Below are 12494 nucleotides of genomic sequence, written 5' to 3' on the forward strand. Positions count from 1 at the left end.
TGTGATAGGAGACACATCACTGAGTACCACTCTTCATATTTTCAGGCATGTTGGTGGCTGCATCATGTTATGGGTATGCATGTCATTGGCAAGGACTAGGGAGTTTTTTAGGATAAAAATAAACGGAATAGAGCTAAGCACATACAAAATCCTAGAGGAAAACCTTGTTCAGTCTGCTTTCAAACAGACACTGGGAGACAAATTTACCTTTCAGCAGGACAATAACCTAAAACACAAGGCCAAATATACTGGAGTTACTTACCAAGACGTCATTGAATGTTCCTGAGTGCCCTAGTTACAGTTTTGATTTAAATCGGCTTGAAAATCTATGGCAAGGCTTGACAATGGCAGTCTAGCAATGATCAACAACCAACTTTGAGCTTGAAGAATTTAAAAAAAATAATGTGCAAATATTGTACAATCCAGGTGAGCAAAGCTCTTAGACTTACCCAGAAGACTCACAGCTGTAATCGCTGCCAAAGGTGATTCTAACATGTATTGACTCAGGGGTGTGAATACTTGTGTACATTATGGGATATTGTGTGTAGATGGGTTAGAAATCTATTTTAATCTGTTTTGAATTCCGTCTGTCACACAACAAAGTGGAGTAAGTCAAGGGATGTCAATATTTCTGAAGGCACTGTACATGACACACTAGCATGACAAATGAGCTGTGTGACACAGGTGACTGCTCTCTTATAGCCTGACTGAAGTCACGAATGAAGCAAATACCAAGCAAGGCCTCTGTGTTTCTGCTAGCTAGTCTCTCACTTCTCTTTTTCTCTCCCTCTTCCCAGATGACCGAGGTCAACCTGAATAACATGTTGTGTCCAGCGGTGTCTGACCCATTTTACGGGCCTTGGTACCGGGTTTGGGCTGCGGGTCACCAGACCCTGCTGACCCTGGTCCATGGGAAGGCTCTGACCCTCTTCTCTTACCACACCGGCCCTACCTGCAGGTACCTGCTGGACACCGCCAGACTGCGCAGCAAGGTCGACTGAACAGACCGACACAGACTCACACGGACGTAGCCTTTTTAAATCCAATGCCTGTTCTTATGTTGGGATTTTCTATCAACATTTTTAATGCATCTTGTACCACTTACCTTTTTTTTTTACTGTAAAGAATTAGGCATTTCAGGGTAAATGAAAGTTATTTTTGTGTTAGGGTTGGCTTGCATGCACACATGATGGGAAGACTGCTGGAGTTGGTAGTAATTGGTGTGTGGTTGGCCAGGGGAAATTTGCTTTTTCTTTTGGTCAGATTTCCTGAACATGAGTTACTCATGTTTCTTAAAGTTACTCTTTTTTTATTTCTAAAGTTGCCTTTTGTAGTTATGTTCAGAAAAATGGGGCTAACCCACATATCACTGAATTGTCATTTACTGTACACTTTAAACTCTTCATTTGTGCTTGCCCAGGTATGGGTCAAGTTGCCATTTTGTGTTTGTATTTAAGATAACATTATCTTTGACATGTTTAATCCATTGTAAAAGCCATCACTTTGTGATATTTTGTTTGTTAGAAGAGTAACGGTTGTGATGCAGCTGTCTCTGTCATATCGGTGGTCACAGCCTCTGCTGACAAGGAGAAACCTGTTCCTCACGTCTTCGCTGGATCAAGTGGTATAAATGAAAGAGGGCTCCTGCATCTTCGTCCCATCTCTCCATCACTGATTTTACTAAACTGCAGAGGTGAAAGATAGAATGTAAGGGGCCTTTTTACAGACAATGCAGACAAGTGTCTGTCCTGTTGGATCATTATGGATGAGGGGAAATTACAGGAAGGTATCTTGAAGTACAGTGCCTTTGTAAAGTATTCAGACCCCTTGACTTTTTCCACATTTTTGTTAGCTTACAGCCTTATTCTAAAATTGATGAAAAAATCTATTTAATACATCTACACACAATACCCCACAATGACAAAGCAAAAACAGGTTTTTAGAAATTCTTACAAAATGATTAAATAAAAACAAAAATAACAACTGTGCTGTATCCAAATGCCTACAGTGCCTTCTGCGAGTATTCAGACCCCTTACATTCAAACCCTTTACTCAGTAATTTGTTGAAGCACCTTTGGCAGCAATTACAGCCTCAAGTTTTCATGGGTATATCGCTACAAGCTTGGCACACCTGTATTTGGGGAGTTTCTCCCATTCTTCTCTGCAGATCCTCTCAAGCTCTTGTCAGGTTGGATGGGGAGCTATTTTTGGGTCTGTCCAGAGATGTTTGATCAGGTTCAAATCTGGGCTCTGGCTGGGCCCACTCAAGGACATTCTGAGACTTGTCCCGAAGCCACTCCTGTGTTGTCTTGGGTGTGTGCTTAGGGTCGTCGTCCTGTTGGGAGGTGAACCTTCGCCCCAGTCTGAGGTCCTGAGTGCTTTGGAGCAGGTTTTCATCAAGGATCTGTCTGTACTTTGCTCCATTCATCTTTCCCTCGATCCTGACTAGTCTACCAGTCCCTGCTGCTGAAAAATATCCCCACAGCATGATGCTGCCACCACCATGCGTCACTGTAGGGATGGTTCCAGGTTTCCTCCAGACGTGACGCTTGGCATTCAGGCCAAAGAGTTCAACCTTGTTTTCATCAGACCAGAGATTCTTGTTTCTCATGGTCTCCTTTAGGTGCCTTTTGGCAAACTCCAAGCGGGCTGTCATGTGCCTTTTACTGAGGAGTGGCTGGAGTGCTGCAGAGATGGTTGTCCTTCTGGAAGGTTCTCCCATCTCCACAGAGGAACTCTGGAGCTCTGTCAGAGTAACCATCGGGTTCTTGGTCACCTCCCTGACCAAGGCCCTTCTCCCCCGATTGCTCAATTTGGCTGGGTTGCCAGCTCTAGGAAGAGTCTTGGTGGTTCCAAACCTCTTCCATTTAAGAATGATGGAGGCCACTGTGTTCTTGGGGACCTTCAATGCTGCAGAAATATTTTGGTACCCTTCCCCAGATCTGTGCCTCGACACAATCCTGTCTGACCTCTACGGACAATTCCTTCAACTTCATGGCTTGGTTTTTGCTCTGACATGCAGTCAAATGTGGGACCTTTTTATATAGACAAGTGTGTGCCTTTCCAAATCATGTCTAATCAATTGAATTTACCACAGGTGGATTCCCAAGTTGTAGAAACATCTCAAGGATGATCAACGGAAACAGGATGCAGCTGAGCTCAATTTCGAGTCTCATAGCAAAGGCTCTCAATTCTTTATGTAAAAGTTATTGCTGTTATTTTTTTATTTTAAATGTGCGAACATTTTTGCTTTGTATTTATGGGGTATTTTGTGTAGATTGCTGAGGATTTGTTTTATTGAATCAATTTTTAAAAAAAAGGCTGTAACAAAATGTGGAAAAAGTCAAGGGGTCTGGATACTTTCTGAATGCACTGTAGGTATTTGGATACAGCACGGTTGTCAGAAGGGTGAGAGGAGTGATGTCCTGTGCCTGTCGAGAGGGGGGATCTGAAAGGTAGAGATGATTCATTAAAGGGATTTAGGGCTCTATTAAATCCGTATTGCGGAAGTTCGGCATTACAGCGTGATTGAAATGTAAAGGCAATGTTCCTGAGTTAGCGGTAAACGCTACATATGACTTCAGTGATACAGATTGAAGAGAGCCTTTATTGATCATAGGGCATATCAAGGTTGCGGATGAAATGTATGTGTAACGTCAATTCTCTATCAAAAGTTCTATACATTACACTTCAAACTACATTCTGTGTTGCTATTTTTAAGGGGCAGCCCAATTTCAGTCCATATATCTATCCCAATATAGACATCCTATATAACCGATCACATACTTTTGTTTAATGTATCTGTTTGATTACCTGCATAGCTCTACTTTGGGACAGTCATTGGGAACCCCTGTTTTTTGGGAACCCCAGTTTTAAGGGAAGTATCTGTTTTAATAGGGTTTTAAATACAATTTCCTATTCCCTATCACTTCGATTGCTCCCATTTTGTAATGAGGGATTTTTGTGTTCCCTTACCAGTACACATTACAAAAACAAGGGATATGGTATACCTTTGTACACTTTTCGGGTTGGATGTGCAATGTGCTGTATTGACAATAAATGTGATATCTGTTCTTAAATGGTCTTCTCAGTGAATAGCTCAGGAACTAATAAATAATTAATTGGATTTATATAGTAAGGGAGAACACCTCTACCAATGTGTACCACCAACAATATCATTCTCTTCCCATTACGAAGGACCTAGTATTATCCAAGCTGTAAATATCCTTGTATTGTATAACATTCAATCAAGCTCCAACTCCATGTTGGATTGTAATAACAAAACACCCATTACACAAAACATGCACACACAATTTTGTATTTTTTTCACTTGGTTTTAAAATGTTTTATTGGATAAATGATTTTAAGGTAAATGTTTAACTACATCTCCACAGCCATTGCTCACATACCCACTGATAACCCATCAATATATAAGATTTTTTTCCCCCCACACACTTTTTGGGGGTGGGTAATTTTTTTCTATGCCATACTATCATAAATGCCCATTACGTTTCATCACACTAACAGCAATTCAATGGGGAAGGAGGATCTAGCTCTAAAGGTAAGTCGTTTATTTCCCAGTTCATATTATTCCATCAACATTTTCAAGTTACTAAAGTGAACCAAAAATAGAAATAAAAGGTGGGTGTGAGGGGTTACGCCAGGCAGCCCCAGATCCTGTCATGCCACCACAGCAGAGACTGTCACTCTGCACAGCAACATGTCTCAACTTGGTGTCTAATTTTCTGAACATAGAAAACCACAATTAATTTAGAAACTAGATCCAAAATATTTTTTTTTGAAAATAATTGATGTACAAAAAAGTTTTTTTTCTTAAAGTACATTTTCTTATAAAAGTTTTATTCATTTGTATATCAGTGCGATTGTATTCCAGTGCAGCTACTGGGTCCAGAGTAAAGAAAAGAGGCTTTTTCATCTTTAATGGCATAAAAAAGAGAAACTCATCTTTTATATATGAAGTATAACTGCTGGTCTTTAGGAAAAAACACATAGAAACCCATAAATCTAGGAGGCACGCTATGGGGTTTTATTTTTTGTTGCACAAATTATAATGAAAAAATCTGTGACAAAATAAACTGTCCAACCAGGTAATTTCACTATCCTTGATGCCTGGTAAGGCTTCAAACAGAATCAAAAATTCATTGAATAAGCAGTTGCTAAAGAAATCAAAAGACAAGTTAGAAATCGTACAAAAAAGAAAAACAGACAGAAAAGTCATTTTGTCTCTTGCAGGGGTGTTTTTTGGAAGGACAGGAAGCCAGGCCTGAAGAGCAGCATGTGGACGTGGCCAGAGGCATCTTTGGTTCGGTCGAACATACAAAAGGTAATATGAGCTTAAGCATTCAACAAAGATATATGCATACAAGGAATGCTGGGACTAAACCCTAAACCCTGGTATGGAACCAAATGACATTCTGTCTTTAACATTATCCTGGTTGTGTCAGTATGAACAATGGGCAGAGGTGTGCTGCAAATGAGCAGTCAGAATCACATTTGACTGGTATTCATGAATCTTGACTTGAGGTAAAAAATGACAACTTTCAGTCATTTCCATGTGAAAGTAACATACTTCAGAGGCGGCTGGTGGGAGGAGCTATAGGAGGACGGGCTCATTGTCAAACGGGGTTTCTATATGTTTGACAGCATTACATTTATTGCAATGAGCCCGTCTTCCAATAGCTCCTTCCACCAGGCTCCCCTGATATACATTAATGATAACGAATGGTCTCAGTCAAACATTAATTATGTGAGCATCCTGATGACGTCAGCAATCACTCGTCCAGCTGTCACTAAACCTGCCCGTTAAACCCACCCTCACGTCCAGCCAAGTCGCAACATGGCCTTTAGCTTAAAGAAACCACTGTTATAGAGACTTACTGTACATGCATGGCAATATTGAAGAAGGCTAAAACGCTGGACTTCCTTTGAGGGAGTTGGTAAGAGCCTTCAGTCAGAACCTTTCCTTTAAGCTGTTAATCAACCCCATGGATGAGTATAGGGTACAGGACAGCTGTAAAAATGATTTAACACAGAGAGGTAAAACATGAAGTGTTGTTGGAACATCCAGTCGTGGGCTGGGCAAGGAAAGGGCCTACGATGGAGTATCAGGGGTGACAGCCCTGTTCACTCCAACTCTTTACTGTCCCAGCGCAGGAGAGAATGTTCCCTTCTGATGACACCATCTACTGAACGACAGATTTCACCTTTAACCCCAAGGCCATGAGGCAGGGGCAGGGAGTTGGGGGTAGAGAAGCGAGGAGGGGGGGTTAGTTGGGACTTCTTGTCCTTTCAAACCTGCAGGGTGTTGACTTACACTGGTAGGGAAAAAAAACACCTGTTGAACAGATCTGCATATATCAAGGATAATAAGTTGGATATGATCGATGAGTCCGCATGACCAGTCACGAAACCCGTGACCGCCCCAACACGAGGTCCAATAGCACCATTTTATTTTTTTTATATATTTTATTTTACGAGTTATATGAGTCTCTACGCTGTAGATCAAGCATGTCATGGATTAAACCATTCTGCATGTTTTATACACATACACACATGCAACAGAATGGATTGCATTTGTGTATACATATAAAATCGGCAAGCATGTAAAAGACAGCGGTGGACTTGGTTTTGCAGCATGACCAGAAAAAGTTCAGGTTGTGCTGTATTTAATGGACCAGAAAATGGGTACCTGACTGTTCAGCAGCAAGGATAGCTTTTCCCACGGTTCTCTGAAAACTGTTTTTGTGAAAAACTACAAGGCCAAAATCTCTCTTTAAGTAGGCCAATTTGTCCTGTCAATATTACTAAGCAGCATGGTCTGAGGCATCAGCTCCCTGACCCCAAGAGGATATGATGGAAAGGTCATCCAATCTCTGAGCAGGGAACCACAGTGAACAGGTGAGATTAGCTTATTTTCACATCATCTGAACCACTTCTACATTGGGCTATATTAATGAAGTAGCCTGTCTGACCACAAAAGTTTCCCATCTGCCTCCCACTACGATAATGTGTCTATCCGAGGGTGAATCCGGTTCACCTTCACTGCCCTGTAGGTTGAGGTCAGGGGTTAGACGACAGTACAGTACGGGACAGAGGAACACCATTTTACCGGTCCACATTTATTTAATCATTCGTTAAGGCAACACAACTGAAATCTGGGTCATTTCGGGTTACTGTGGATGGAGTGCCAAAAGCCCTTAACATTTTGCATATAAAAATTAAATGAAATGATTTACCCTACTGTCAGTTGGTAAAGGCTGTTACGAAAATATGTTTATTTTTTTACAAGCACCCCTCAAAACTGTCAGTCACCACAAAAAAACACAAATCAAATCCTGTACACTACACAGAGGTCACGAGATAACCCTCAACGACACTTGTTAAAACAAACCAACCACTGGACGTGGATGTGACTGACAATGGAGAATCCTTGGAGGGGGAGGGGAAATGTCTTCCCTGCTCCTTTAAAAGCCCTGGCTCTTTATGTCGAGTTTGATTAAATGCAGCTTGATCCACCCTTTACTAGTTCCCTCTGCATCGGTTCCCACCAACTCAGCCAAAAGCTGCTGCAAACCAGCTGACAAGACAGACCAACAACCTATGCATGGTCTCTAGTGGCACAGAGATGGGGAGTAACTTGTCCTAAAAACAGCAAGCACCTCAGCAACAGCATGTAATGAAGAACTAATGGAGGGGTGACTTGAACAACTCAACCGATGACGATCAGAGCCAGGGGTTTAACGTTAGCTAGCTACTCAGTCCAGTAGCCTCCACAGCAGCTCCTAACGTTTGACGAGAGCACATGAAAGTGCACATCTATGGCAACCGGGCAGTCATTGAGCATGTAACATATGTGGATGTAAACATTGATTACATCAAGCAAAATTAAGTGTCATTGTGGCCACGAGCTTCAGTTAAAATGGTATCGAACCAGTGGAGGTGAGGAGGACACAAACAGGACAAAGGAGTTCAAACCTTGATGCTAACCCATGTCCACAGAGTAACTAGAGAAAGGCCAGATAATGTCTCACAGGCCCAGATTCCTAACCAGGACCAAGCATAGAGCACAATCGAAGGGGAAACAACTTTTGGGACCAAAGCCACCAGAATATAGTTGACTCGTAGCGGAAGTAAACGCGGAGAAGTTACTTATTAGACGGGAGAAAAGCAAACAGCAAAAGCCGACCACTCTTACAAAGCATGCATTAAAAAGAGAATATGGCTTTTAGTAGTTTTAGCATGTGCCCGTCACTAGACTCAAGTCTCATTCGTTGGTTTTTCCTCTCAAACTAACTGGCATGGAAATACAGGATGAAGGCCTTTTTCTCAGTTGTCAATGACTTGGATCATTATTTATCTGTAGTCTGCAGTCAACTCTCCAACCCAACCACACCACATCCTCCAGCCCTGTAGATCACATTCATTCCTCGCCTGATTCACAATGACTAAGAACCTCATTTGAAGTTAAAATGGCTTCCTCCATACATTTCTCAAGTTTTAATGAGAGGGGGAAAATAACAACTGTAGCCGGACAAATTCAATTCAAGTTTCAGAGTGGCGCAGCGGTCTAAGCCACTGCATCTCAGTGCTTGAGGCGTCACTAGACACCCTGGTTCGAATCCAGGCTGTATCCCCACCGGCCATGATTGGGAGTCCCCATAGGGCAGCGCACAATTGGCCCGTGTAGGCCGTCATTGTAAATAAGAATTTGTTCTTAACTGACTTGCCTAGTTAAATAAAGGTTCAATTAAAAAATAATAAAGTCTAGAAGTGTTTATCAAAAACACTACGAGCACTCGGGTGAAAATGAACGGCTCTGTCAAGCATTGTGGGAAATATTTTGACATGATCCTATTCCTAATTTAATCTAGTCAGATGTCCTGTCAGATGTGCACTTCACAAACGGCTAACCACACACAGAAAAGCAAACAGGTTTTGTAGGGTAACGCAATAAAGACCAGCTAATATTGTTTGTGTGGCATCACAACCCCACAATGTAAAATCTTGGGTATACAAGTCCCAACACCTACTCAATTACATCACTACAACGGTTTACAAAAGGCCAAACCAGCCTTAACAGTCAATACTTTTTTGAGAGGAATCGCAAAATTGAGGAAATGATGCAACCTTCCAGAACTGCTGATGGCTTGCTACATGATACACACAATGTCAATCAGGCTACTAAGAAAGGAATCAACAGAAAAACACATATTCCTAATAGAAGGGAACACTGTAGAAAAGCCTATACAAAATATGAGCATATACCATTATGCAAGACTAGTCCACCATATATGACTTGCTTCCATCCACAGAATCAAAAACCTGATTAGGATTCTTTGAAAATAATCAAAGTTTAAGAAAATCTAGTATTCGTTTACTTGTCAAAAATATGAACGAAAGGGGTTATAGATATCAATATATATGCTGCAAAAACTAAATCAATAGGAGGATAAAAAGGGGAAAAATGTTTTTTCTCGTCGTTATCAATTTATGCTTATTTTGCCACCCGTTGCCACGTCAACGTCTTGGAGAGCGTCAACATGGCAACGGAAACTATCATCATAAAATGGTACAGTAGTAGAGATAGCTAGACCAGGAGGGGGCGGGCTCTCCTGGGAAAAGGTCCGCAGAGAGGTTCAGTGATTGGTCATGCGGCTCGCTGTCAGGAATAATGGTTGTATGGGGGTAGAGGATGCCCGATGCCATTCTGATAGTGATGGTGCTGGCGGTGGGCGATGTACTCCGCATAGCTCTTCGTCATCTTCTCGCTACGGTACCTGAGCAGGAGGAGAGGGAAGTTAGAGAAGGCATAGTTACCCCCAACTTACCTGGCAGCGGCACTACAATCTTTACTTCCTAATCCTGCTATGGATCTAGCAGTAATCGGTCACTGATCTCCCTGGAGGTACAGTGGCAAACAGGACCGTGGTGGGCTTTGGGAGGGTCACCTACAGTAATTATGCACCAGTCACATATTCCCAGCAGTGAGCAACACTTCCACTTCCAGAATTTACACTTAAGGCAAAACCCAAGCCAGCAGTGGAAGTCAGACAGCATCCGGTGTGAAAGGAGAGCAGCCTCTTACCTGGTCAACTTAATGGTCTTCCTGAAGTCATTTGTGATGGGAGCTTTGTAGCCTCCCTTTCGTAGTAAGGAATCTATGGTCTGAATGTGGTCCCATCCTGCACAGAGAAGGTTAATTCCTCTTGAATATCCCCCTTTATGTCCCCCTTGAATACCACTCCGCTCTACAACAAAGACCTCCAGTCATTCAGAGATCATAAAGGTGGACACAGGATTCCACTTACCTTGCTCTTTTGCGACCTCAGGTAGATAGGTGGCGGTGCGCTTTGATCCTTTTTCATTGAAAAACTCTATCCTAATGCCATGAACACCCACCTACAGGCCAGAGAAAGGACAGAGAGAGAGAAGAAGAGATCACTTTAATGACAGGACCAACAGAGAGAGAAATCTATACGAACTACATGCCTTCGGCCACACTGTCCAACCTACTAGAGTGCCTAAATATGTCTTGCTGCACTAAGCCTAACATACTGGGTTCTATTGTGTGAAAGGGGGGGATGAGAGGCTGCGAGGGAATTGGAGGTTTAGGGTAAGGACTGGAGGACCACGGTAATAGGAGAGTGAATGGATGGAGGGAGACAGGATGTGTCCCTGTAAACCAGCACACTCGGCGCAGGGCCACGATCCAGTCAAGGTAGCTCAGAGGATTGTTCCCATTATAATCCAAACCGGTAGGTGATACACAATTTACCCACCCATGTCACAACCCTTGTTCCACCCTACCCCCCTGGGGCCCACTCCCTGCAGTATAGCCCCTCTGGGTCAACAAGGTGACTGCTTATGTCCTCACTACGAAGTCATTGTGTGTGTGTGTGTGTGTGTGTGTGTGTGTGTGTGTGTGTGTGTGTGTGTGTGTGCTGATTGTCTGCCTAAATCATCCTTGCAGTGTGAATCTCCAGGCTGCAATGGGGTCCAGTTCATTCAGGACATGAAGGTGCCACTGCAGCAGAGTCCTTCCCGTATCCAATTCTCATCTCAACTTCACACTGGAGATTGTCTTTTATAGTGTGCTCTGTGTGGGGAGTGTACTGCTCTCCAGGGCACAGGCAATCTAAACTGCTGGATTCACATATGTCAAGGCCATTTCATTTCAATTAAAAAAATCAATGACTGAAGAGTATTGCATTAGATGAATTAATAGCTACCTGGCTTGTTTCAGTCTCTTACCTCCCAGTCAAGGTAATCACCGACGTCCTCGAAGTTGGTGAGCAGAGACACTGAGCAGAAGAGGCGTGGCAGCTCGTCCCTCGTCATGGGAGGAAAGCGGCTGTCTTTAAGAGCACTGTGGAGACAAAGGCACGGGACGTTTAGGGTGAAAATAAGCATCATTACTTTGAACCAGTTCCAACTGGAAGACCAACAGATTATCAAGGACAATGTCTAGCAAAGTTATATTTGCATTTCATCTCACACTAAGCCGAGGGCATTATGGTTATAATGAAAATAAAGATCAAATCTCTTTGGTAAGAGAACATATAAATAAGGAAACCCTGCCAGCATATTTCTTTATCCTTTCAGAAGACAGATGGCATTAGCCGACATCTTCCATGATTCAAATCAAATAAACTGTATGTTTATTGGTCACAGATGCAGCGAAACGCTTGTGTTTCTAGCTCCAACAGTGCAATAATATATAATATAATACGCACATAATCCAAAAAGAAAAAAGAAATATCACAACGAGCAATGTCAGAGTCCGGAATATATTTAAGCAACAAGGCCAGAGTGGGTGTGGTATTTGGCCAATATACCACGGCTAAGGGCTGTTATTTGGCACGACGCAATGCAGCCATATACCACAAACCCGAGGTGCCTTATTGCTATTATAAACTGGTTACCAACATAATTAGAGCAGTAAAAATTGTTTTGTCATACCCGTGGTACGGTCTGATATACCACAGCTTTCAGCCAATCAGCATTCAGGGCTCGAACCACCCAGGTTACACACACGACCAAAAGTATATGGACACCTGCTTGTCAAACATCTCAATCCAAAATCATGGGCATTAATATGGAGTTGGTTCCCCCTTTGCTGCTATAACAGCCTCCACTCTCTGGGAAGGATTTCCACTAGATGTTGGAACATTGCTGCGGGGACTTGCTTCCATTCAGCCACAGGTAGCGTTCTCCTGGCACCCGCCAAATCCAGATTCGTCCGTCAAAACTGGCAGATGGTGAAGCGTGATTCATCACTCCAGAGAAGGTGTTTCCACTGCTCCAGAGTCCAATGGTGGCGAGCTTTACACCGCTCCAGCCAACGCTTGGCATTGCGCATGGTGATCTTAGGCTTGTGTACGGCTGCTCGGCCATGGAAACCCCTTTCAAAAAGCTCCCAACGAATAGTTACTGTGCTGACGTTGCTTCCAGAGGCAGTTTGGAACTCGGTAGTG

At 42.8% G+C, this 12494-nt stretch overlaps 2 protein-coding genes across 2 annotated transcripts in view; one reads left to right on the forward strand and one right to left on the reverse strand.

The window, feature by feature from the left end:
• Positions 1-1872, forward strand: part of LOC115154651 (transmembrane protein 164) — a 50540-nt gene extending 48668 nt beyond the window's left edge. Inside the window, exon 6 of the mRNA XM_029701100.1 lies at positions 798-1872. Within this exon, the coding sequence (XP_029556960.1) occupies positions 798-1001 (204 nt within the window). The 3' untranslated portion in view covers positions 1002-1872. The remainder of the gene's footprint in view (positions 1-797) is intronic.
• Positions 1873-4318: 2446 nt separating this feature from the next.
• Positions 4319-12494, reverse strand: part of LOC115154652 (AMME syndrome candidate gene 1 protein) — a 35607-nt gene continuing 27431 nt past the window's right edge. The window contains exons 3-6 of the mRNA XM_029701101.1: positions 11272-11386; positions 10329-10419; positions 10106-10202; positions 4319-9797 (exon numbers count right to left, since the gene is read on the reverse strand). Coding sequence (XP_029556961.1) covers positions 9683-9797; positions 10106-10202; positions 10329-10419; positions 11272-11386 — 418 coding nt within the window. The 3' untranslated portion in view covers positions 4319-9682. The remainder of the gene's footprint in view (positions 9798-10105; positions 10203-10328; positions 10420-11271; positions 11387-12494) is intronic.

The sequence above is a fragment of the Salmo trutta genome, chromosome 19, assembly GCF_901001165.1.
Source record: "Salmo trutta chromosome 19, fSalTru1.1, whole genome shotgun sequence".
NCBI classification, from domain to species: Eukaryota; Metazoa; Chordata; class Actinopteri; order Salmoniformes; family Salmonidae; genus Salmo; species Salmo trutta.